At 37.5% G+C, this 26,803-nt stretch overlaps 2 protein-coding genes across 3 annotated transcripts in view; one reads left to right on the top strand and one right to left on the bottom strand.

Annotated features, from left to right (window-relative positions):
• TMEM164 (transmembrane protein 164) overlaps positions 1-26,803 on the bottom strand; it is a 339,420-nt gene that overhangs the window by 95,794 nt on the left and 216,823 nt on the right. The gene's annotated exons all lie outside the window — the stretch shown is intronic.
• The window catches only part of AMMECR1 (AMMECR nuclear protein 1), a 132,463-nt gene that overhangs the window by 83,357 nt on the left and 22,303 nt on the right, over positions 1-26,803 (top strand). For both annotated transcript variants that reach the window (XM_050776560.1, XM_050776561.1), the window contains one exon: positions 26,331-26,445. In XM_050776560.1, the coding sequence (XP_050632517.1) occupies positions 26,331-26,445 (115 nt within the window). The remainder of the gene's footprint in view (positions 1-26,330; positions 26,446-26,803) is intronic.

Below are 26,803 nucleotides of genomic sequence, written 5' to 3'. Positions count from 1 at the left end.
AGTAACTGAACAAGATGAGACTATTATGTGGAAAGTAAGCTAAAGGGAAGAGTTGAAGATGGCTTCAAAGATTCCATCTTAGATGATGGGGGCAGGGGGAAGACAATAAGATGAAAAGTGATAGGCACACAAGACAAGAAGCATGTTTGACACATTGTTAAAGAGTCATTTTTAATGTGAAAGTAATTTTGAATTAATCCTAGATTATCTTTTTTCTGAATTTGAATGTTGAAGATTTTTTAAAATTAAGAATTTATTAAAAATTGTTTGCTTTCAGGATATGGTAGTGAGAGTGAAATACAGTAATATATTATTATACATTGTATCTTATTTAATATTTTATTTAAAATTATAATAAATAAAATAGTGGGAAAAGACCCTTGATATCATTATTTTCTCTTAGGCCATGCCACAAAGCAAAGCTTAGAAAATACAGCTGAACCCTCAAACTTCTTTCTAACCAAAAATACATTTTGTGGATGAGAAATCTATAAAGAAATAAATGTTTGTAAACATTGGGCGGTTGTTATGGAATTTAAATATCTGTTCTTATTACCTAAGAATGTCTGGGTTTCAAGGCTGAATTAAAATAGATTCCAGGCATCTTTAAAGGTAAACAACACATCTGATGATTTGTCTAGTACAATGGAAACTGACTGAATTTTGATTATGATAAACGTCAGCATCTTCCGTCTATTTAGCAATACTTTTGGGTAATCTTTTCTCCTTTGGGGAATTTTCCAGATGTTTTGTGAATATAATTCCAATTTACAAGAGTTGTTTTTACATTGTAGTTGAATGATGTCCTAACTATGAAACTCTTAGGTTGGTGTAACAGTATCCAAAGGTTCATCTGCAGTGTGTGTAAGAATGCCCTGTGACACCTTGGCTTCTTTGACTTGCCCAGACTCTCAAAGCTAAGTGACAGGGAAGTTTCCTGGAGACAAAGAGTCCAGTTCTCATTGTAGTAATTTACATTAACAAAGGAATTAACATTTCCAGCTATCTTCTGGGGTCACCCAGTTTTGAGCAACATTCATATAATGCAGTGAAAATGAACAGCTAGTACCACAAAACAATTTAGATGGTTCCTTTGGTACAGACGTTGACTTGTATTTTCTGAAAGGAAGAGAAGCTCTGAAATTCAGTGAAAATGACAGGGCGGTTGCTATTGTACATATTACTAGAAAGAACCATTTCAAATAACAGATTATAAACATGTATTTTAATGCTAATATACTGTAATAGCCTAGCATTGAGTAGTGAAACAATTTCAGACGTGTCCAAATTGTCTTATGACTACATTTATTTCTTAGTGTTTATTTAGAAAATTAGTAGTCAATGCTTAGTTTTATCCCAGTATGGATTATGACTTGTATAATGTTCTATAGAAAAATGTTACCTAACTGGAATAACTCAGAGCTGCCTCCCTCTGCCCCAGCAGTTGGTTTGTGCCCTATGTTTGCTGATTACCTTAAATATTTGCCCAAGTCAAGCCATAATTTAAAAAGCGAAATTCTCATTCAAAGAGTCACAAGCTTAGGGTGTCAAGTTGTAGATGAGTTCGGACTTGCGGGCCCTCTTGTTCCTCCTGATTAACACAGATGATACAGAGATGACAAAGATGATTAACCCAGCATATAAAGAGACATAACATCTTAAAAGAGAGGAGAGATTTTTGGTGACTTTCTTGACCGAAACTATTTTGGAGATTTTTTTTCTGTATGAAACTTACTGGCTAGCATTTCACTTTTGTTGGAGCATTGACCTGATTATTTTATTCAGTATTCTTGCATAGGCCTTTGAAAGGATACCTATTAATTTTATTGTACCAAATTTTCTTAAGAAAACACATTTGGTAGTTCTGATATTTTGAAGGTTTCCATAGAAACAAATCTTGCAACCATTTTTTATATTATTGCTCTAATTTATAATTCTGTATATGTAAAGGAGGAGTCTTACCACCTCAAACCAAGCAAAATTTGTAGAGCACCCATGATGTGCAAGTTTTATGTCTTAGGGTAAGGGAAACCTGTACAAATCCAGGAGCTTACAATATAATTAGAGTAGCTAGGCTCTCTTTGTGACAAGGTAACTAAGACTCCTAGGCAGTGAGCCATGCTTGCAGAGGGAGTGGTTGTGGAGAGCTGGAAGACTGCCCTGTGCTAGTGAAGTGAGAGCCAGTATAATGTGTGAGGAGTAACAACCTCCAGGAATGCTTCCTTTGGACAGTGATGCTACTTTGTTGGGTTTGCATTGGATATTTATTTTATAATGATCATATGTTTAGTACTTAACTTACAGGTTTCCAAAGAATTTTAGCTGTTGTTTTGACTTTTTATTATGTTTGTGTTTTTTTTGTGTGTGTCGATCTATAACCTCAGGAGCATAAGCCTTTTTTCCCTTCCCCCTATTTTACATCTAGATATACCCCCAAGGTATCTACATTAGGTATTTCTCCTAATGCTATCCCTCCCCTAGGCCCCCACCCCCCGACAGGCCCTGGCGTGTAATGTTCCCCTCTCTGTGTCCATGTGTTCTCATTGTTCATCTCCTACTTGTGAATGAGAACATGCGGTGTTTGGTTTTCTGTTCCTGTGTTAGTTTGCTGACAATGATGGTTTCCAGTCTTGGGAGGGTGTATGTGTCCAGGAATTTATCCATTTCTTCTAGACTTTCTAGTTTATTTGCATAGAAGTGTTTATAGTATTCTCTGATGTTAGATTGTATTTCTGTGAGATCAGTGGTGATCTCCCTTTTATTATTTTTTATTGTGTCTATTTGATCCTTATCTCTTTTCTTCTTTATTAGTCTGGCTAGTGGTCTATCTACTTTGTTAATCTTTTCAAAAAAACAGCTCCTGAATTCACTGATTTTTTTTGAAGGGGTTATCGTGTCTCTATGTCCTTCAGTTCTGCTCTGATCTTAGTTATTTCTTGTCTTCTGCTAGCTTTTGAATTTGTTTGCTCTTGCTTCTCTAGTTCTTTTAATTGTGATGTTAGGGTATCAGTTTTAGACCTTTCCTGCTTTCTCCTGTGGGCATTTAGTGCTATAAATTTCCCTGTAAACACTGCTTTAGCTGTGTCCCAAGGATTCTGGTACGTTGTGTCTTTGTTCTCATTGGTTACCAAGAGCTTATTTATTTCTGCCTTAATTTCGTTATGTACCCAGTAGTCATTCAGGAGCAGGTTGTTCAGTTTCCACATAGTTTTGCGGTTTTGAGTGAGTTTCTTAATCCTGAGTTCTAATTTGATTGCACTGTGGTCTGAGAGATTGTTTGTTATGATTTCTGTTCTTTTGCATTTGCTCAGGGGTGTTTTACTTTCAATTATGTGGTCAATTTTAGAATAAGTGCTATGTGGTGCTGAGAAGAATATATGTTCTGTTGATTTGGGGTGGAGAGTTCTGTAGATGTCTATTAGGTTCCCTTGGTCCAGAGCTGAGTTCAAGTCCTGAATATCTCTGTTAATGTTCTGTCTCGTTGATCTAATATTGACAGTGGGGTTTTGAAGTCTCCCACTATTATTATGTGGGAGTCTAAGTCTCTTTGTAGGTCTCTAAGGACTTGCTTTATGAATCTGGGTGGTCCTCTATTGGGTGCATATATATTTAGGATAGCTCTTCTTGTTGAATTGATCCCTTTACCATTATGTAATGCCCTTATTTGTTTTTTTTTTAAATCTTTGTTGGTTTAAAGTCTGTTTTATCAGAAAGTAGGATTGCAAATCCCCCACCTTTTTTTTTTTTTTTGCTTTCCATTTACTTGGCAAATATTCCTCCATCCCTTTATTTTGAGCCTATGTGTGTCTTAGCATGTGAGATGTGTCTCATGAATACAGCACACCGATGATTCTTGACTCTTTATCCAATTTGCCAGTCTGTGTCTTCTAATTGGGGCATTTAGCCCATATACATTTAAGGTTAATATTGTTATGTGTGAATTTGGTCCTGTTATTACGATGCTAACTGGTTATTTTGCCCGTTAGTTGATGCAGTTTCTTCATAGTGTCAATGGTCTTTACAATTTGGTATGTTTTTGTGGTGGTTAGTACCGGTTTTTCCTTTCCATATTTAGTACTTCCTTCAGGAGCTCTTGTAAGGCAGGCCTGATGGTGACAGAATCTCTCAGCATTTGCTTGTCTGTAAAGGATTTTATTTCTCCTTTGCTTCTGAAGCTTAGTTTGGCTGGATATTAAATTCTGGGTTAAAAATTCTTTTTTTTAAGAATGTTGAATATTGGCCCCCACTCTCTTCTGGCTTGTGAGGTTTCTGCCAAGAGATCCACTGTTAGTCTGATGGGCTTCCCTTTGTGGGTAACCCAACCTTTCTATCTGGCTGCCCTTAACGTTTTTTCCTTCATTTCAACCTTGGTGAATCTGATGATTGTGTATTTTGGGGTTGCTCTTCTCGAAGAGTATCTTTGTGGTATTCTCTGTGTTTCCTGAATTTGAATGTTGGCCTGTCTTGCTAGGTTAGGGAAGTTCTCCTGGATAATATCCTGAAGAGTGTTCTCCAACTTGGTTCCATTCTCCCTGTCACTTTCAGGTACACCAGTCAAATAAAAAATATTTGGTATTTTCACATAGTCTGTATTTCTCCATATTTCTTGGAGGCTTTGCTCATTCCTTTTCATTCTTTTTTCTCTAATCTTGTCTTCACGCTGTACTTCATTAAGTTGATCTTCAATCTCTGATATCCTTTCTTCTGCTTGATGATTCGGTTATTGATACTTGTGTATGCTTCACAAAGTTCTCGTGCTATGTTTTTCAGCTCCATCAGGTCATTTACATTCTTCTCTAAACTGGTTATTCTAGTTAGCAATTCCTCTAATCTTTTTTCAAGGTTCTTAGTTTTCTTGCGTTGGGTTAGAACATGCTCCTTTAGCTTGGAGGAGTTTGTTATTACCCACCTTCTGAAGCCTACTTCTGTCAATTTGTCAAACTCATTCTCTGTCCAGTTTTGTTCCCCTGCTGGCAAAAAGTTGTGATCCTTTGGAGGAGAAGAGGCATTCTGGTTTTTTCAATTTTCAGCCTTTTTGCGCTGTTTTTTCCTCATCTTTGTGGATTTATCTAACTTTGGTCTTTGATGTTGGTGACCTTCAGATGGGGTTTCGGTGTGGACATCTTTTTTGTTGATGTTGATGCTGTTCCTTTCTGTTTGTTAGTTTTACTTCTAATAGGCCCCTCTGCTGCAGGTCTGGTGGAGTTTGCTGGAGTCCACTCCGGACCCTGTCTGCCTGGGTATCACCAGCAGAGGCTGCAGAACAGCAAAGATTGCTGCCTGTTCCTTCCCCTGGAAGCTTTGTCCCAGAGGGGCACCCACCAGATGCCAGCCGGGGCTCTCCTGTATGAGGTGTCTGTTGACATCTGCTGGGAGGTGTCTCCCAGTCAGGAGGCACGGGGGTCAGGGACCCACTTGAGGAGGCAGTCTGTCTCTTAGCAGAGCTTGAGGACTGTGCTGGGAGATCCACTGTTGTCTTCAGAGCCGGCAGCAGGAACGTTCAAGTCTGCTGAAACTGCGCCCACAGCCACCATTTTCCCCAGGTGCTCTGTCCCAGGGAGATGGGAGTTTTATCTGTAAGTCCCTGACTGGGGCTGCTGTCTTTCTTTCAGAGGTGCCCTGCCCAGAGAGGAGGAATCTAGAGAGGCAGTCTGGCTACAGAGGCTTTGCTGAGCTGCGGTGGGCTCCACCCAGTTCGAACTTCCTGGAGGCTTTATTTACACTGTGAGGGGAAAACCGCCTACTCGGCTTGAGCTATATTTCTGATTCAGTTATTAGTGACTGTAAGATTTATACTTAGAGATCGTTGAGCATGACAAAGACTGTAGGCGAGGATCTAGCAACACCAACATGGAAGTAAAAGCTCTCAAATTCACAATAATTGCAGGAAGCCCAGTGTACTCAATAAAGAATGAATGAAATATTTATTTAAAAAGTAGTTTTGCTTGTTTTAGTGACACTGATTTGCTTGTGTTAGTGACAACAATAACTCAAAATAGGCTAATGGAGTGTTACCAAGTAGAAGTCCCCCAGAGACGTGCTTTTTAACATACTACACAAAAGATTTGTAATTATGATGTTACAGTGCCTGTAGATGGTTAACTCCAGAGTCCTGGAAATAATTTGTTCTCTTTAAGCAAGTCCTGTATTTCCCTTACAACCTTAATTATAAAGTTGATTTGCTTAGCAGACCCTTCTTTTCCAAACTTGCTAAGGAAAACCTTCAGTCTAGGTCTGTTTGAATTAGCACAAATTTTGAAATAGTAGAGTTCAAATTAATGAGGTTTTATTCTGTTATGAAGAGCTTGTTTTCCATCATTGATAATTATTTCCAGGAAAGTTAAGTCTGCAGAAGGCATTCTCTCAGTTTCCTTAATGTTGTTTACCAAAGTTTAAGAAGTGGTTTTTTTTAGTTACATGGGAGGAGAGTGAGGACACGGCAGTGGCAAAGGAAAATGAGGTGCTATAACGTGGTCTCTCAGATTTGTGGAGCAGGCTTTGAGCAGCATTCTAAACCAATATTATTCCTTGTAAAAGGCAAACCAGACCTTGGAATTTTAAAGTCTAATGTGATTGAGAGAATGTGTGCTGGTGCATAGTAATACTTTAACCCCCCCTTCAGTCGGGTAAGTTTTAGAACCTCTTAGGTGACAAATATCCTGACAGCCCCACGAGGCATGCACCATTTCCACGCATTTTCCCTAGAGTCAGCCTTTCTCCCACTAGATAATTCTCATTGCTTCAGAGGGTTGATTTTCAACAAGTCCTCCTTCCCCCTTGACTGCTTACTAACCTGAAATCCCACAGAGAACTGGAAGAGTGGCCACTGGATTTTTTTGGAGGATTTAAAAAAATTTGTGTACTAATGTCTGATTTTCTTTAGGCCCATGTTCATCTAAAGAGTCAGTTATCTTATGTTTCTTTTTTCTATGCCTACCTTTGATGTCCTATGATTCATCCAGTTCATAAGATGTTCCTTTATAAGAAAGTGAGAAAAGCATAAAAATAGACTACTAATATGGGTCCCTATGTGTTTCAAACTACAATAAAATATTATTTTTAATTACCCCCACAAACATAAGAAGCAATGGAGCTACTTCAGGATGCAAAGTTTATGTGTGTTTTCCAGGGGGGTGATAGAGGCTGGGAGATCAAAGCAATTCTGTAACTTTATCATGGAATTATATTTTTATCTATTTATAGCAGTCTATGAGTTTTAGACAGAAAAATGTTGCCAAACTTTGCTGTACTTTGAATGTATAGTAATCTAACGAATAAAAAAGAACAGTTAACACCTTCTAAATGAACAGCATTAAATAAATAAAATCGGGGAAGACACACTTTAGTGGAACAATTTTTAAGTTGATGAATAAAAGGATATTTTGAATGTAGGGGAACACTGACCATTTAATAAAGTATAACCAGTAATGCCATTTAATGTTTGTTATACTGCCAATAACTGTTTATTAAATTTGAAACTGCCTTCCTATATTCCTTCATTCATTCACTAAATATTTATTTACCAGCTACTATGTGTTAGGCACTGGGTATATAATGGTGAGTAAAAATGAGCACAGTCACCATACTTATAGAGCTAAAGTTATACCTATAACATATACATGGGGACAAAGAGTCCAAAAGTTAGTTTTTAATTTGAATTTCTATAGGGTTTTGCTTAGTCTGGTAGATTTCTACAGATAGGCTAGTATCCATAAACTTTAAGAAGTAGTAAGACCTTGTGAGTTTAGGTGCCTTCCTCTTTTTTTTCTTTTTTTTTTTTTTTTTTTGTGTGTGTTTCTGGAATGTGACTTCGTTTATAGGACTTGCACTTCTCATTAGGTGCTTTGAGTAACTCATATATATATGTTATCATAGTGTAGTAAAACTTCAATGAAACAAGGTGTTCCACAGGACTGAAATTGAACATAGGATGCTCCTGGATGTATACTTCTGCTTGGCACATAGCAGGCACTGAATACATATTTGCTGAAATAGTTCACGTTCATAGTTATGCCCTCATATCACTAATCATTAGGACTGCTATTATTCGTGAAAAGTTTTGTCACTATGGGAACAGAGCTTTTATCACATCATTGTAATTTAAATTGCATGGATTTTATCCATTGCCCTTTTTTCTTTTCTTTTCTTTTTTTCCAGTCCTAACTGCTAGAAATATTTCCCCTGAAGGTATTTTTTTTTTTTTTTTATACTTTAAGTTCTAGGGTACATGTGCACAACGTACAGGTTTGATACATAGGTATACATGTGCCATGTTGATTTGCTGCACCATCAACTCATCATTTACATTAGGTATTTCTCGTAATGCTATCCTTTCCACAGCCCCCAACCCCCCAACAGGCCCAGGTATGTGATGCTCCCCACCCTGGGTCTAAGTGATCTCATTATTCAATTCCCATCTATGAGTGAGATCATGTGGTGTTTGGTTTCCTGTCCTCGTGATAGTTTGCTGAGAATGGTGGTTTCCAACTTCATCCATGTCCCTGCAAAGGACATGAACTCATCCTTTTTTATGGCTGCATAGTATTCCACGGTGTATATGTGCCACATTTTCTTAATCCAGTCTATCATTGATGGACATTTGGGTTGGTTCCAAGTCTTTGATATTGAGACTAGTGCCAGAATAAACATACTTGTGCATGTGTCTTTATAGTAGCATGATTTATAATCCTTTGGGTATATACCCAGTAATGTAATTGCTGGGTCAAATGGTAATTGTAGTTGTAGATCCTTGAGGAATCTCCACACTGTCTTCCACAATGGATGAACCAATTTACACTCCCACCAACAGTGTAAAAGCATTCCTATTTCTCCACATTATCTCCAGCATCTGCTGTTTCCTGACTTTTTAATGATTGCTATTCTAACTGGTGTGAGATGGTATCTCATTGTGGTTTTGATTTGCATTTCTCTGATGACCAGTGATGATGAGCATTTTTTCATGTGTCTGTTGGCTGCATGGATGTCTTCTTTTGAGAAGTGTCTGTTCATATCCTTTGCCCACCTTTTGATGGGGTTGTTTTTTTCTTGTAAATTTGTTTGAATTCTTTGTATATTCTGGATATTAGTCCTTTGTCAGATGGGTAGATTGTAAAAATTTTCTCCCATTCTGTAGGTTACCTATTCACTCTGATGCCAGTTTCTTTTGCCGTGCAGAAGCTCTTTAGTTTAATTAGATCCCATTTGTCTATTTTGGCTTTTGTTGCCATTGCTTTTGGTGTTTTAGACATGAAGTCCTTGCCCATGCCTGTGTCCTGAATGGTATTGCCTAGGTTTTCTTCTAGGGTTTGTATGGTTTTAGGTCTAATATTTATGTCTTTAATCCATCTTGAATTAATTTTTGTATAAGGTGTAATGAAGGGATCCAGTTTCAGCTTTCTACTTATGGCTAGCCAGTTTTCGCAGCACCATTTATTAAATAGGGAATCCTTTCCCCATTTCTTGTTTTTGTCAGGTTTCTCAAAGATCAGATGGTTGTAGATGTCTGGTATTATTTCTGAGCGCTCTGTTCTGTTCCATTGGTCTATATCTCTGTTTTGGTAGCAGTACCATGCTGTTTTGGTTACTGTAGCCTTGTAGTATCATTTGAAGTCAGGTAGCGTGATGCCTCCAGCTTTGTTCTTTTGGCTTAGCATTGTCTTGGCAATGCGGGCTCTTGTTTGGTTCCATATGAACTTTAAAGTAGTTTTTTTCCAATTCTGTGAAGAAAGTAATTGGTAGCTTGATGGGAATGGCATTGAATCTATAAATTACCTTAGGCAGTATGGCCATTCTTGTGATTTTTGCACATTGATTTTGTATCCTGAGACTTTGCTGAAGTTGCGGGTCAGCTTAAGGAGATTCTGGGCTGAGACGATGGGGTTTTCTAGATATACAATCATGTCATCTGCAAAGAGGGACAATTTGACTTCCTCTTTTCCTAATTGAATACCTTTATTTCTTTCTCCTGCCTAATTGCCCTGGCCAGAACTTCCAACACTATGTTGAATAGGAGTGGTGAGAGAGGGCATCCTTGTCTTCTGCCGGTTTTCAAAGGAATGCTTCCAGTTTTTGCTCATTCAGTATGATATTGGCTGTGGGTTTGTCATAAATAACTCTTATTATTTTGAGATACGTTCCATCAAGACCTAGTTTATTGAGAGTTTTTAGCATGAAGGGCTGTTGAATTTTGTCGAAGGCCTTTTCTACATCTATTGAGATAATCATGTGTTTTTTGTCATTGGTTCTGTTTATGTGATGGATTACATTTATTGATTTGCGTATGTTGAACCAGCCTTGCATCCCAGGGATGAAGCCGACTTGGATCATGGTGGATAAGCTTTTTGATTTGCTGCTGGATTCGGTTTGCCAATATTTTATTGAGGATTTTCACATCAATGTTCATCAGGTATATTGGTCTAAAATTCTCTTTTTTGTTGCATCTCTACCAGGCTTTGGTATTGGGATGATGCTGACCTCATAAGATGAGTTAGGGAGGATTCCCTCTTGTTCTGTTCATTGGAATAGTTTCAGAAAGAATGGTACCAGCTCCTCTTTGTACCTCTGGTAGAATTCGGCTGTGAATCCATCTGGTCCTGGACTTTTTTTGGTTGGTAGGCTATTAATTATTGCCTCGATTTCAGAGCCTGTTATTGTTCTATTCAGAGATTCCACTTCTTCCTGGTTTAGTCTTGGGAGGGTGTATGTGTCCAGGAATTTATCCATTTCTTCTAGATTTTCTAGTTAATTTGCATAGAGGTATTTATAGTATTCTCTGATGGTAGTTTGCATTTCTGTGGGATCGGTGGTGATATCCTCTTCATCATTTTTTATTGTGTCTATTTGATTCTTCTCTCTCTTCTTATTAGTCTTGCTAGTGGTCTATCAGTTTTGTTGACCTTTTCAAAAAACTAGCTCCTGGATTCACTGATTTTTTGAAGGGTTTTGTGTGTGTGTGTGTGTCTCTATCTCTTTCAGTTCTGCTCTGATTTTAGTTATTTCTTGCCTTCTGCTAGGTTTTGAATGTGTTTGCTCTTGCTTCTCTAGTTCTTTTAATTGTGATGTTAGGGTGTTGATTTTAGATGTTTGCTGCTTTCTCTTGTGGCCATTTAGTGCTATAAATTTCCCTCTACACACTGCTTTAAATGTGTCCCAGAGATTCTGGTATGTTGTGTCTTTGTTCTCATTGGTTTCAATGAATATCTTTATTTCTGCCTTCATTTCATTATTTACCCAGTAGTCATTCAGGAGCAAGTTGTTCAGTTTCCATGTAGTTATGCGGGTTTGAGTGAGTTTCTTAATCCTGAGTTCTAGTTTGATTGCACTGTGGTCTGAGAGACAGTTTGTTGTGATTTCTGTTCTTTTACATTAGCTGAGGAGTGCTTTACTTCCAAGTATGTGGTCAGTTTTAGAATAAGTGTGATGTGGTGCTGAGAAGAAGGTATATTCTGTTGATTTGGGGTGGAGAGTTCTGTAGATGTCTATTAGGTCTGCTTGTTGCAGAGCCGAGTTCGGGTCCTGGATATCCTTATTAACCTTCTGTCTCGTTGATCTGTCTAATATTCACAGTGGGGCATTAAAGTCTCCCATTATTATTGTGTGGGAGTCTAAGTTTCTTTGTAGGTCTCTAAGGACTTGCTTTATGAATCTGGGTGCTCCTGTATTAGGTGCCTATATATTTAGGTTAGCTCTTCTTGTTGCATTGATCCTTTTACCATTATGTAATGGCCTTCTTTGTCTCTTTTTATCTTTCTTGGTTTAAAATCTGTTTTCAGAGACTAGGATTGAAACCCTTGCTTTTTTTTTTTTTTTTTTTTTGCTTTCCATTTGCTTGGTAGATCTTCCTCCATCCGTTTATTTTGAGCCTATATGCATCTTTGCATGTGAGATGGGTCTCCTGAATACAGCACACTGATGGGTCTTGACTCTTTATCCAATTTGCCAGTCTGTCTTTTAATTGGAGCATATAGCCCATTTACATTTAAGGTTAATATTGTTATGTGTGAATTTGATTCTATCATTATGATATTAGCTGGTTATTTTGCTCATTAGTTGATACAGTTTCTTTCTAGCATCTATGGTCTTTACAATTTGGCATGTTTTTGCAGTGGCTGGTACCGGTTGTTCCTTTCCATGTTTAGTGCTTCCTTCAGGAGCTTTTGTAAGGCAGGCCTGGTGGTGACAAAATCTCTCAGCCTTTGCTTGTCTGTAAAGGATTTTATTTCTCCTTCACATATGAAGCCTAGTTTGGCTGGATATGAAATTCTGGGTTGAAAATTCTTTTCTTTAAGAATATTGAATATTGGACCCCACACTCTTCTGGCTTGTAGGGTTTCAGCTGAGAAATCCGCTGTTCCCTTTGTGGGTAACTTGACCTTTCTCTCTGGTTGCCCTTAACACTTTTTCCTTCATTTCAACCTTGGTGAATCTGACAATTATGTGTCTTGGAGTTGCTCTTCTCAAGGAGTATCTTTGTTGTGTTCTCTGTATTTCCTGAATTTGAATGTTGGCCTGCCTTGCTAGGTTGGGGAAGTTCTCCTGCATAATATCCCGAAGCGTGTTTTCCAACTTGGTTCCATTCTCCCCGTCACTTTCAGGTATACCAATCAAACGTAGATTTGGTCTTTTCACATAGTCCCATATTTCTTGGAGGCTTTGTTCATTTCTTTTTATTCTTTTATGTCTAACCTTGTCTTCTCGCTTTACTTCATTAATTTCATCTTCAGTCACTGATACCCTTTCTTCCACTTGATTGAATCGGCTCTTGAAGCTTGTGCATGCATCACAAAGTTCTCGTGCCATGGCTTTCAGCTCCATCAGGTCACTTAAGGTCTTCTCTACACTGTTTATTCTAGTTAGCCATTTGTCTAATCTTTTTTCAAGGTTTTTAGCTTCCTTGCGATGAGTTTGAACATCCTCCTTTAGCTAGGAGAACTTTGTTATTACTGACCTCGTGAAGCCTACTTCTGTCAACTCGTCAAAGTCATTCTCCATCCAGCTTTGTTCCGTTGCTGGTGAGGAGCTGCGATCCTTTGGAGGAGAAGAGGTGCTCTGATTTTTAGAATTTTCAGCTTTTCTTCTCTGGTTTCTCCCCATCTTTGTGGTTTTATCTATCTTTGGTCTTTGATGTTGGTGACCTATAGATGGGGTTTTGGTGTAGATGACCTTTTTGTTGATGTTGATGCTATTCCTTTCTGTTTGTTAGTTTTCCTTCTCACAGTCAGGTCCCTCAGATGCAGGTCTGTTGGAGTTTGCTGGTGTTCCACTCCAGACCCTGTTTGCCTTGGTATCACCAGTGGAGGCTGCAGAACAGCAAATATTGCAGAACAGCAGATATTGCTGCCTGATCCTTCCTCTGGAAGCTTTTTCTCAGAGGGGCAGCAGCATATATGAGGTGTCTGTCAGACCCTACTGGGAGGTGTCTCCTAGTTAGGCTACATGGGGATTAGGGACCCACTTGAGGAGGCAGTCTCTCCATTCTCAGATGTCAAACGCTGTGCTGGGAGAATCACTGCTCTCTTCAGAGCTGTCAGACAGGGACATTTAAGTCTGCAGATGTTGTCTGCTGCCTTTTGTTCAGCTATGCCCTGCCCACAGAGTTGGAGTCTAGAGGCAGTAGGCCTTGCCTTGTTGAGCTGAGGTGGGCTCCACCCAGTTCGAGCTTCCTAGGTGCTTTGTTTACCTACTCAAGCCTCAGCAATGTTGGACGCCCCTCCCCGAGCCCGGCTGCTGCCTTGCAGATGCATCTCAGACTGCTGCACTAGCAGTGAGCAAGGCTTCGTGGGCGTGGGACCCGCTGAGCCAGGCACAGGACAAAATCACCTTGTCTGCTGGTTGCTAAGACCTTGGGAAAAGCATAGTATTTGGGCAGGGAGTGTCCTGTTTTTCCAGGTAGTCCGTCATGGCTTCCCTTGGCTAGGAAAGGGAAATGCCCCAACCCCTTGTGCTTCCCATGTGAGGCAATGCCCCGCCCTGCTTCAGCTCGCCCTCCGTGGGCTGCACCCACTGTCCTACCAGTCCCAATGAGATGAACCAGATACCTCAGTTCGAAATGCAATAATCACCCGTCTTCTGCATCGGTCATGCTGGGAGCTGCAGACTGGAGCTGTTCCTGTTCAGCCATCTTGGCAACTCCCATTCCCTTTTTCATCTTCAAATGAAACTATTTCCTTTCTGTATCTATTGTGGTTTTCCTAATATGTAGCATAGTACAGAATCAGCAATTGCCATTATTTCAGCAGCATATTTTGAAGCTTTTCCAACATATTACCCCATGTGCTTGTCTCATGGAAACAAAAGTAAAGTAGGACCTTTTCAATGGGAGAATTAAATAATTTTTAAGGGTAACAGAATGGAAAACTATGTAAGTAAAATTTTTCTTTGAAAACTAGGTTCTTAAGATAGAACCAGATAAGAGATGAAGAGTTAAAATGTCCTTTTCTGTTTTATCAGGCTCAATTTAAACATGTTTGTTGAAAGGAGTAAAGTAAAACCTGTTCCAAGTTAAGAGATTGGAAAGAAGGTTTGCTTAAAGTATGAGACTTTAGTAGTACATCAAGAATCACATATTTGACCTGAACTGAATCTACCCCATGTCATTATGCTATTTACTTGAAAATGAATGTTGAGATTATCTTGCCTTGACCAATTTTGTATTTATACATGCACAACCAGAACATACAGTTGCTTTTACAATAGGGACAGATTCTCTATTTAGAGTTTGATAAAAGAGAACCAAATACTCTATTTTAAAAATGTATAACTTTTCCCTTGGATAATCCTTTATGTAGCTCAGCAGCTAAGTAGAAATGATGGGACAGAGTGGATGAACTGCAAGGTGAGACCAGCCCCTACTAGGAGTGTATAAGCAATATGAAGAGGGAGCGGAGTGGATAAGAAACACAGAGGAAGGCAATAGTTAAGACTGCATTCTACACACACACACACACACACACACACACACAGTGTTGGTGCTCCGCTGCTCCCCCACCCTTATCTGCTTAATTTCTAAGTTCTGCTTGGCTTCAGCATGCTGACACGTGCCAGGTGCCTGTCAGTGCTGAGTTATGTTGGGCAGCTCACTGTTTTACTGTTTTAGTTATTCCCTGGTGCCCTAGGCATCATTTTCCTCTTTCCATCTTGAACATCTGCTCTGGAGTGTTATTGGATTATGTGAAAGAATGATGGAAAGATCAGTGAATTGGGGAAGTCAGGAGATGTCGCTGCTTTCTAAATAGTTTTGTGACTTTGGGCATGCAGCTTTTTGCTCTTAGTTACCCCCAAAATCAAATGAAGGATATAGACTAGATGATCTCTAAGCACTTCTAGCTGACATTTGGTTGACCCCATGACTTTAGGGGGCCTTGTTCTTGGAGGACACCTATTATGATTTCTAATATAATGTAGTATTAGCTTTGTCTATTTCATGGGACTGTTTTGAGGTTCAGCTAGGATAAAAGATGTGAAGATGCTTTGGAAACTATTAAGAATCATATGAAACAAAGATGATATGAGTAGTTTAAAGGATTCTTTCCTCCAAAGATACCATATAGTGATAAAAATTAAAATAATTCCATTTAAATGAATGTGAGGCCAATTACAGAGGCCATAAAAACAGACATGCAGTTATACTTACCATAGATAAATATGCCATTTAAAAGTACACAGATCAAGGAATGATTCAATAAACATTGATTGATTGGTTAGGCAGCTAGGCTGTGGGGATGAGGTACTCTACTTTTCTTCCTGATTCCCCTTGTGCTTGTCAAGTTTGAAAGAAACAGGCAGTGGATCATGTTATTTTCTCTGTCACTATCACCCATCCACTCCCCAAAGGTTGGAATAGAACATTAAAACCTGTACAGAAGGGAATGGGTCATCCTGACCCAATGGCAGAGTATGAGAACATGAGGCCGCCTTGCATACTGGCTTGTCAGACTTGGCCTCGCCAGCACTAGGTAGTGGATGAACTGCAAGGTGAGACCAGCCCCTACTAGGAGTGTATAAGCAATATGAAGAGGGAGCAGAGTGGATAAGAAACGCAGAGGAAGGCAATAGTTAAGACTGCATTCTCTACACACACACATAGTGTTGGTGCTCCGCTGCTCACTCAGCAGTGAAGGCAGCTGCTGTATGCCTTTGTCTTTGTGGTCCTCTTCTCTTCCTCCACCCCCATTCTGTTCTTTCATGTCCTTCTTGTGACCTTTTACTATTCTTTCTTCCTTACCTCACTAGAGTAGAAAAGAGGAAAGCATACAAAAAAGGTGGGGAAAAGGAAGAAGAGAAAGGAAAATAAAGATTAAAAACTTCACAATGAGTTAGTGGAGGCTGGGATCCTCTCTCTCTTTCTCAGTATGACAGACTTGATAATTTTGCTTTGTACCTCACCTTTAAGTTTAACTTCATTCTTTTCTTTAGTTACCTTTAGTCCCCGAGCAGTGACATATGCAAACAATTATAAACAGGCCGCATGATAGGAACCAGTGTCCTACCTCTCAGCAGACTTGCATCATCTAGGACTGGCAGTAGTTTTAGAAAGGACAACTGAACCAGCCTAACATGACACATAAGTTAGAGTGACAACACATGTTTTGCAGTTTATGGAGTTAAATTAATAGATTTGATTGCCATGGAAAGAGGGAAGGAAAAGAATTGCATGACTCTTATACTGAGTATGAGAGAGCTTATTCACACAGGTTGGAAAAGCAAAATTAAAAAATCAGAAACAGGCCCACCAACCTAGGTATGTCCAAAACTAGTACTTTGGTAACCTATTATGACTTCCAGCAGATACAGTTTCAAAATTGTGGAAAGGCTTCAGAATCAGGGAAGGCTTAGCATCCCACTAATAAGGCTTATTAAGTTTAGATAAAACAGATGTTTTTCAGTGGTAGCAGCTCTGAGTCACCAAGATCAAAATGGAGAAAGAAGAGAACAAAAACAAGCTAACACTCTCATTAAAAACGTACTATTTTTCTTAGGCATTTTCAGAACCTGCTTACATTTTATACTTAATACTTTCAGTTAAATCCTGTGAATGGAAGCATTAATTGGGGAAAAATTCCTTAAAACTGATTAAATGTATATACATTTATATTGATTTGCTGACATTCTGAAAGTGGTACTATGAAAAGAGAATGGGATTTAGAGGCAGGCGGTCCTGACTTCATATGTCAGCTCTCTTACCTGTTTGTTTTTTTTTTTTTTTTTTTTTTTTGAGATGGAGTCTCTGTTGCCCAGGCTGGAGTGCAGTGGCGCAATCTCAGCTCACTGCAACCTCCACCTCCTGAGTTCAAGTGATTCTCCTACCTCAGCCTCCTGAGTAGCTGGGATTACAGGCGTCCACCACCATGCCAGCTAATTTTTTTTTTTTTTGTATTTTTAGTAGAGACAGAGTTTCACCATGTTGGTCAGGCTGGTCTTGAACTCCTGACCTCATGATCCACCTGCCTTGGCCTTCCAAAGTGCTGGGATTACAGGTGTGAGCCACCATGCCCGGCCAGCTCTCCTACCTGTTTTTACAACCGTCGGCAAGTTACTAAATCTCACTGATCATCACTGAACCTCAGCTTCCTCCTCTACAAAATGAGTTGTTTTGAGGACTAAATAAGATAATACATGTATAGTACCTTACTCACAGTAGGTACTTAGCAGATATTGGCTCTTTGAGATTTTAAGCTGCTTTTGCTCATAGTACCATGTCTAAATATCTTAGGACCAGTCTTCTAGAGCTTGATTAGGAGCTTTAGGCCATCCAAAGAGGGATGTACCTGAAAGATCCATTGTGGGGTGAGACAAAAATATTAGAAATTATATTTATGATCATTTTAGATAAAATATAAGAAAGTATTTAAACTCCACTAATATTTAACATATGGATTGACCCTGATGCTCTCCTTTGGTCCATGTTGGAGAGTCACTGTCATATACTCTAAATGAGGGATCCTGAGAAAAGTGTGAGATTTCTTGATTTGGTGAGATTTCATAGTGGCATGTACATTCTTTTGCTCACTTTAGGCATATTGTAACATATTTCAGTTTACATGTACCTAGTTAAGTAGATTTCTGGTTCTTAGTACAGGTTGAGAATCCCAAATCCAGAAATCTGAATTACTCCAAAGTCCAAAACTTTTGAGTACCAATGTAACGCTTAAAGGAAATACTTCAGATCTCAGAATTTTGGATTTGGGATGTTCAACTGATAAAATGCAGATATTCCCACATCCCCAAAAAATCCCAAGTTTGAAACACTTCTAGACCTCAGCATTTTGAATAAGGGATATTCCAACCTGTATAATCTTCATCCTGTGGTTTCTTTGCAGGAATCTTCTTAAGCTGTGTGACTATTGTGTGTTGGTCAGCTAAAGCTAGATAAACTAACCCATGCAGAATGGACAAGTGGCTTAAGATTCCTGCAAGGAAGAAAATGGGTTGATGATAATAGTAATAACGCAAGGGCAAGAAAATGGTGAACTAGCTGACACTTCTATGAGTTTCCTCTTAATTTAGCCAAGTCATGAAGTGAAAACAAAAATAATCTAATCAGATCTGACAAGATGTCAGCCCCAAAACAAGAAAGAAAAGATCAAGAACATTATTTGATTTATACCCACTGTCTTCAATAACAAAGCCTACTCTAAGTATCATGCTTTGATATATTAGCCTGTGATAGTAGGACAAGTATATACTTTATAAATATACATATTGAGGATGTGTGCTCAAACTTTTTTTAGTGATAGGAATACTCAGTCAAAACTGTTTGGATCCTGGTGATGACAGATGACATTGTCAGTCAATCCCCATGTGGTAGTGAGGACATGTCCTGCAGTTCTGAAGGAATTCAATGGATTTTTTTTTAATTTAAAAAATAAAATAAAAAACTAATTAAAAAAAAAACAGCTTGGAGACCGCTATTTTAAATGAGGAAAGTGGTTGCTGCCTATGGAATCTCTCATCTCTCATTCTATATCCGCTGCTTAGAAATTATTTTTCTTGTTTTTTGTTTTGTTTTTTACCTAAGGATTTTGTTATGGTATGAATAGTAGGATAGAGAGTAATATATCTAAATTATCAAACATGATTTAGGGAACTTTATTTCTTGATAAACATTTCTTCTACAGAAGTAAAAGACCAATTCCTGCCCAAAAGATTTTAAAACTGTAGTTGAAGAAAACTAAGAAAATGTTTCAAAGCAGCATATGAATCCCCGCCTGCAGGATAATGGAAACTCTTGGTGAAGATGCACCTTACTTGATGTAGATTTGTTTGTGAAAAAAAATTATATATATATATATATATATATATATATATATATATTTCTGTAAAACTCCCTGTAACTCTGAGTCAGTTGGTAACCAGTAAACTAGTAGCAAATTGTAAAACACATCTTTTCAGAAAGAGCGCTAACCTGCTGATTATTCCTCTCAGCATTCCTACAGCATGATTTTAACAAGTATTTTATACATATCCATATATTATTTAATAATCTACTATTCTTATATTCTCCATGGCTCTTTGCATAATAAAAAGCATATAGCGGGTGTTTAATACTTATTTTGAAAATGAAAGAAAATGAAATGAAAACACCAGGACCTGGAAAGGTAGCTATTATCCCCCAAGATGGCCACATTTAATTCCTAGAGAAGATAACTTGTTTAGTTCTTCCCAAAGCACAGCTTAGTCCTGTGGCTCCCTTCCTTTCACCAGAGCCATAATATGGGGCAGCCCTGTGGACATGAACTTACCAAATAGATGGATGACCAATCAGAGTTCTTTGACAGCCACTACTTATTGAGTAGGTTAGTAAAGGCACTTATGCAGTTATTATTATTTTATTTGTTACAGTCGCTCCATTAGGTGGATACTATTATGATCTCCATTTCATAAATGAGGAAATGAAGGCTGGCATAGATTAAGAGACTTGCCCAAATGTCGCACAACTAGTGTGTAGTGGAGCCAGGATCCAAATGTAAATATATCTGACTCCAGAACCCAAGCTGTTGGCCATTCTAATAGGTTATGTTCTAGAGAACTGTAAAGTTGCGCTCATTAATTAATGATTACTTCAATTTTGCATTTTTGGAGCTATATTTATTGGCATAAGTCACAGAGAACTGTTGTTATACCTTGGAGACACACTTTTGATGGGTCTGGGGAAATAATACTAATTTGGGATTGTAGACCAGGTTTCTAAATTCCAATTCAGTTCAAGAGGTGGTTCATTCAGTTTTGTAGTATAGCCTAACTTAAGAGAACACATGGATGAGATCCCTGGAAATTTTGCCAGTCTGTGTGTTACACAGTCTCTTGAAGGTAGAGACAATCTCATGTCTTCACATTTCCAAGCTTATAATTGTTAGTGGTCATATCGTAATCTTTTCCAAACCCACACAATTTTTCTTGCCAAGGCCTTGAGAGCACTGTTGTTATGGTGTACAGTAACAAATGACCCAGTTATATTGAGTTTTAAAGGTGAACCAGAGTCATAAAGAGAAAATTAAAATATTCATTTTACTTTGGCAGATTTTCATCAGAAAAACATAATTTAAACAAAAATAGTTTCTAGTAGTTCATTTCTAAAAAAAGGTAGAGTAAATCTAGAAACTCTGCAGAGAAAGCATTATGTAGACATTTTGTAGAGGGAAATAAGAAATACTTTCTGTATATACAAACGTTTAGCCATCTGTTTCTTTATGTATCTTTTATTTTCCAGTTTTAGCTCTGCTCCACTAAATCAAATTCAGACCCAATTCTCTTAATTTAGAGGGGAGGAATTTGTGGCCTAGGAGGCAGATTCTGATGATACTTGCTGGTCCTCACAGCTGGCAGCTCACAGGGAGTTTTCCCTTCCTGGTGGGCAGCTATGGCTATCTCCTAGAGAGTAGAGGCTTTTAAGAATTCAAGATCAGAGCATTTCAGGAACTTTAAATCAGAGGGCAGTAAGTGATAACACTCTAAAGCCTAAGTGAATCTCATAGGATAGGAGCCTGATAATATATATCAAAACCTACTGAACCTGTTGTCCTTTATCTCCCTCTCCTCTCTCTTACTTTTCCATTCTCCCTTTCTTGCTTGCTCCTTGTTTCTTTGCATGTGTCTCTATTTGAGCCCTAAGTGTCCCCCTTCTTTGTACTTTCTTTGCCTCCTACTTCTGTTTTCAGCTTCTTGCTTTTCTCTTCATTTTTCTTTTTACATATTCCTTTTTCCTTTTTCTTTCTCTCCTATATTCTCTTCCTTTTGTTCCATCCCTTGGTTCTTTCCTCTGTTCCCCATCATATCATATTAAGCATATATATTAAAATTAATAAATGTTAATGTTCATTGCGCAGCAAGAAGGTTTTATTTATTACTGTAAGAGGAAAACCATCTCCCAATTAAGTAACACTGTACATATAGCTTACAGTTGAAACTTTTATTTTGAGTAACAGCCCTCACCAAAATAAGGTACCTTTCCTCCTTCCTTAACCATAATTGTGTCTTTTGTTCTTCCTCTCTACCCTTAGGTTTGATGAATAGACACATTTTTACATTTTGTTTTGTGTCCATTGCTTCTTGAATTTTAGAAAGCTAAAATTGCTACTTAGTGAGAAAGAGAGGTAGTTAATTTTTCAGATGTGGGTTTAGGATTCTAGTATTCTGAGTTTCTGAGGTTCAAACATGCCACGTATGCATTCTATTCCATGAGCTCTAGCAGGGAATGACAGAATATGGAATTTCCTGGTGGTTGAAACCCCTCATGAAGAAACTGCTTTTAGTTTTAGACTAATACAAGTTGAATTGCTTCTCTTTGCCTGTCCCAACAGGGATTTTTAATTTGGGTTTTAATTACTTCCTTGTCCTGAAAAATAGGAATACGTAATATGAAGCCCCTCTCAGTTTGATAACTTTCCAGCAGTTAATCGATTAAGTTCAACAATGTTTTAGAAAGTGAATGAACAAGTGGGCGAATGACTAGACAGAGTCCCTTAAATTATTTCTGTTGCATGCTGTATTGTTTACGATGAGCCTTGTAATATCTAAGGTTTTGCCTATTTTCAGCGACTTTTTTTTCTTTTTAGCATAGTTTCCAGGCACTGTCACAAACTCTTTACTTCTTTCATAGCTAAACTCTTAATATCTTTTCTTCAAATGTTCATTTTTATGAAAGTACTACATAACATTATTTAACTTTGACAAATGTTAATGCTCCTTCTCAATTAGGTGAGGTGTATTCTTGAGAAGGTGCCAATTTGAATTGAATATATTTGAATTTGGTATGTGAACTAAACTGTGATTGTTTAAAGCTTATCTATCCAGTGGGTGATGGAGCAGCTGACTGGTTTTATATGTAAGTGTTTTGTTTTGTTTTGTTTTGTTTTTCTAGCAATATTTAAACATTAGAAAATGACTTCCTATTCTAACAAAGAGAAATTCATATGAATTTACTTACAGGACCCCCTTGTCAGTTCCTTAGACTGCCTAGAATTTAAATTGGCAGATACTACTTCGGTATAAAATGCTTTCTATGGACAGTATTAATATTTTAAAATATTTTACTCCTGCAGATTTCCAGTAGACAGGAAGTCTAGCTCTGTTTACCCTTTGGCTACTAATGAATGCTACTGAATGATTATTTATCATCTTAGATAGAGGTACCACAAGTATGAGATCAGAATTGCCAAGTAAGGCAAGCATTTAATTTTAAAATTTGAAAGCAAATCCATGCAAAGGTGACAACTAAAATGTAGATACTCGAAAGAATTTTGGACTTGAGTCAGAAAATCTTGGTTGTATCCCTACCCTTGTCATTAACTTAGCTGAGTCACCTTGAGTAAGTCACTGCCCAACTCCAGATTACAGTATTCTCTCTAAAAGCACAATTTCAACATTGCATATTCTAAAAAGAGCTTGGTTAAGGAAAGCTTGGCTGAGGAAAGCTGAATCTTGTTTTTCAGCTATCCACACCAGCCTGGCAGCTCTGAGGTCAATCTCCAGCTGTATTTTCATCTTTTTGTAATCTCTTAAATCCTTGCTAGGCTTTCATTGCTAGTTCATTTCCCTAGAAATTTACATGTGGAGACATTGAGGACTTCCTACCTTTGGAATTTTTCTGTGTTCATGAATTTAATGAAAAATTACTTAGAGCTGGCTAAAAAATGCAAGAATCAAAAGTCTTGTTTAAATGTCCCTGTAAAATCAGACTATTCCCATCATGACTAACAAACCTTTACTATTTCAGAGCTTTGAAATCAGTATATTTGAACCTTGACATGGTGAGGCACCATTGTCATTTTATCCCATTCATTGTTCTAGCTTTTTCTCACTAACTCCTTGTTCTAAACATTCTTCTTTTTTTTTAAGCCTAGAATGAGTGAACAACAAGGCTCCATGTCATGAGAAAAGCATTGTAGCCTAATCCTCACTTATGTTTTAGGTATTTGAAAATTTCATTGATTTGAAATAGTTTGAATTGCACTGCAAATAGTTTGAATTTATCTTTTATTGGTCTGCTAGGAAATGAACTAAACAAAATGATAACGTGCCTCAAAGTATTGAGACATTAACTGTATAGTGACTTCAGCATGTGTATTTTTAAAATGAAAAAGCTACAGCTACGTACAAAATGTGCTTCATTAAAGAAGGTCTAGCACTATATTCAAAAGGTCAGACAACAACAAATATTGGTGTGGATGTGGAGAAACTGGAACTCATACATTGCTGCTGGGAAAGTAGAATCGTGCAGCCATTGTGAGAAATAGTTCGTTGGTTCCTCAAAAAGTTAAAGGTAGAATTACCTTCATGATCCAGCAGTTCCACTCCTGTCTACCCAAGAGAAATGAAAACATACATCCACATTAAAACTTATATGTCAATTCCTTAGCAGCATTATTTATAATAGGCAAAAAGTGGGAACAGCCCAAATGTCCATCAACCCATGAATAGGTAACAAAATTTGGTGTATCCATACAGTGAAATACTATTAGGCAATGAAAAGAATTAAGTACTGATACATGCTACAACATGGATGAAATCTCAAAACATGCTAAGTGAAAGAAGCCAGATGCTAAAGACAATATATTGTATGATTTCATTTATACAGAATGTCCAGAATAGGCAAATCCATAGAAACAAAGTAGATTAATGGTTTCCAGGAGCTGGGAGTGGTGCCAATATTCACTGACTGCTATTGGGTACATGCTTTCTTTTAAGGATGATGAAAATGTTCTAATATTGAATAATGGTGATGGTTGCACAACTGTGAATATACTGAAAGCCATTGAATTATATACTTTAAAAGGGTGAATTTTGTGGTATGTGAATTATATCTCAATAAAAGTGTTATGAATTAAAAACATTAGTGACTGTATTACTATAACTATTTGAAATTATAAAAGTATATTTAAATTACATTTTATGCCAGGACTAGGGGCGGGAGGAATGGGGAGTTAGTATTTAATGGGTACAGAGTTTCAGTTTGGAAAGATGAAAACGTTCTGGAGATGGAAGATAGTGATAGATACACCACAAATATAATTAATTTTACAGAACTATATACTTAACAATGGCTAAAATAGTAATTTTATGTTATGTATATTTTGCCACAGTAAAAAAATCCATAACCCCTTAAAATTATATTTTGTATTATTCTAATGAATAATGTGTCTTTTACTCTCTTTTTCTTCTTTTAACAGTAAAACTGAAAATGTGATTGGGCTTTTGTTTTTTATGCATACAATTATTCTGGTCTGTGTTTTAGAACTTCTTTCCTGTGTGGGGTTGGGGGGTGTGGGTTGTTACACACACACGTCTTTATCTTGGCTTTGAATGAGAACTTGGAAGTATTTTTTTAAACTTTTATTTGTCAGTAGGAAAATAAAAGAAGCCAAACCATAGGAAATTTACGTCATTAAATTATAAAATAGTGAAATGCTGTTCTCAGAGTATGAATTATCACAGATTTCCTGATTTTCTTGGTTAATCTTGGCTTCTTGAATGGGAAAAACATTTATAATTTTATACATCTATAACATCTCTATATCTTCCTATAAGCATTTTCCTTTGTATAGCAGGATAAAATGAGCACCAAAATGTGGTGCAATATGAAAACGCAGTGGATGAGCTTCAGAATGCAAACAAAGGGATGGGAAAATGAAAAAAAGAAAATTCAGCGTGAGAAAGTCACTGAAAAAGGAATTAAATTCTTTCCAAGGCTATGGAACTATGTTATGACCCAAGCAGTTTGTAGAGTCTGAGTTTGTAACCTTTGAGGATTAATCCATGAAAATATTTCTAAGCCTGGCTCCTATCTAGGACATTTGAAGATGGATGTTATGAATACCAGTAGTGCCATTAATATAGTAGGCAATCAGAAGTATGTTTGTTTTTCTTGATCAGGAAGTGGTTTCTTTTAAAAGTACAAGGAACACACACACTCTGTGTGTGTGTGTGTGTGTATGTGTGTGTGTGTGTATTTTCTGTTCCGTTGCAGGACGAATTACGGTTTTTCCACATTTTACAGTGGGGTTTTTCTAGAGTTTGGCACTATGATATACTACACTTGATTACAGGATCCAATCAGAGTTGATGTACTCAGAAATTCATTGACGTGATTAATGGTCTCCTAATCATACTTTTATTTCCTAGATTAGCCCTATTTCCTGTAGTTTCACAATTTTTGCGTCATATGTTAAATTATCCTTTATAGGGGGCCTGAAATTCTTATGAATATTTTTAGTCTATACTTTGCATTATTATTTCCATTTTCTTTGTTTTTTTTTTTCTTGAAGAAAATGAAATTTCGATCTTCCTTTGAATTCTTCGAGTGCTATTCTATGGTGACTGGCCTTCCTAGTATGATCTTTTTTTAAAACAATATTGTGTATATGTGTATGTGTATGCATATATATGTATACACACACATACACATATGTGTATACATACACACATGCACACACACATATATAAAATTTATTTTTACTGCCACCAGCACTAGATCCAGAAACCTTCCTGCAAGTTTCCACTAGTCGAGTTTTTATTCTTCTCAAAAGCAAAATAAAACATTCTTAGATTCTACAAGTAGCAGGGAAAGACATCAGGAAATGGCTGTACAGGAAATGTAATTGATGATTCACTCTTTACAATTGAAGTGGTCACAAGATTGGCTAGCAAACACAATCTATTAAATGAAAAAAAAGGTGACTTCTAAAGGAATTTGAATACATTTGAAGCTTATTGGTACCTTTGACATCTTACTGATTCTTTTTGAAACTCTTACCTTTTTCAAACAATTGTTTGCATTTGAAATTGGCAACTTTCATATCCAGTGATTGCTTTAATATTTGCTTTGTTTTTAACAGTGCCCTTAAAGATAGCCGTTTTCCCCCAATGACAAGGGATGAGCTGCCACGGCTTTTCTGCTCAGTGTCTCTGCTCACTAACTTTGAAGATGTCTGTGATTATTTGGACTGGGAGGTAAGATTATAGAAAAATTTTAAAAGAAAAATAAAGGTAACTCTTGAGGACATGTTAAAAATTAGGCCCAGAAAATAACTCTTTCAGCCCATTCTCTATTGTAATGGAGGTCGAGAGTAATATGGATGAATAAACCTCACAGTTGAACGAGATATAAGTAAATGAGTTTTTTAAAGGACAAAGTGCCACGTGTTGTTATAATCCCCAAACTGAATTTGGTTTTCATTTTTATCCTACTACCTCACCAAAGCACCTCATAAAAGCTGTTAACAAGTAGTAAGAAGGACTGACTGGAATTTATTTCTCCTCTTAATTTCATTCTGGTGCACTCTGGTATAGCCGCCACTAAGTAACTAGT

The sequence above is a fragment of the Macaca thibetana genome, chromosome X (assembly GCF_024542745.1).
Source record: "Macaca thibetana thibetana isolate TM-01 chromosome X, ASM2454274v1, whole genome shotgun sequence".
NCBI classification, from domain to species: domain Eukaryota; kingdom Metazoa; phylum Chordata; class Mammalia; order Primates; family Cercopithecidae; genus Macaca; species Macaca thibetana.
This window is presented reverse-complemented; position numbering and strand designations above follow the sequence as displayed.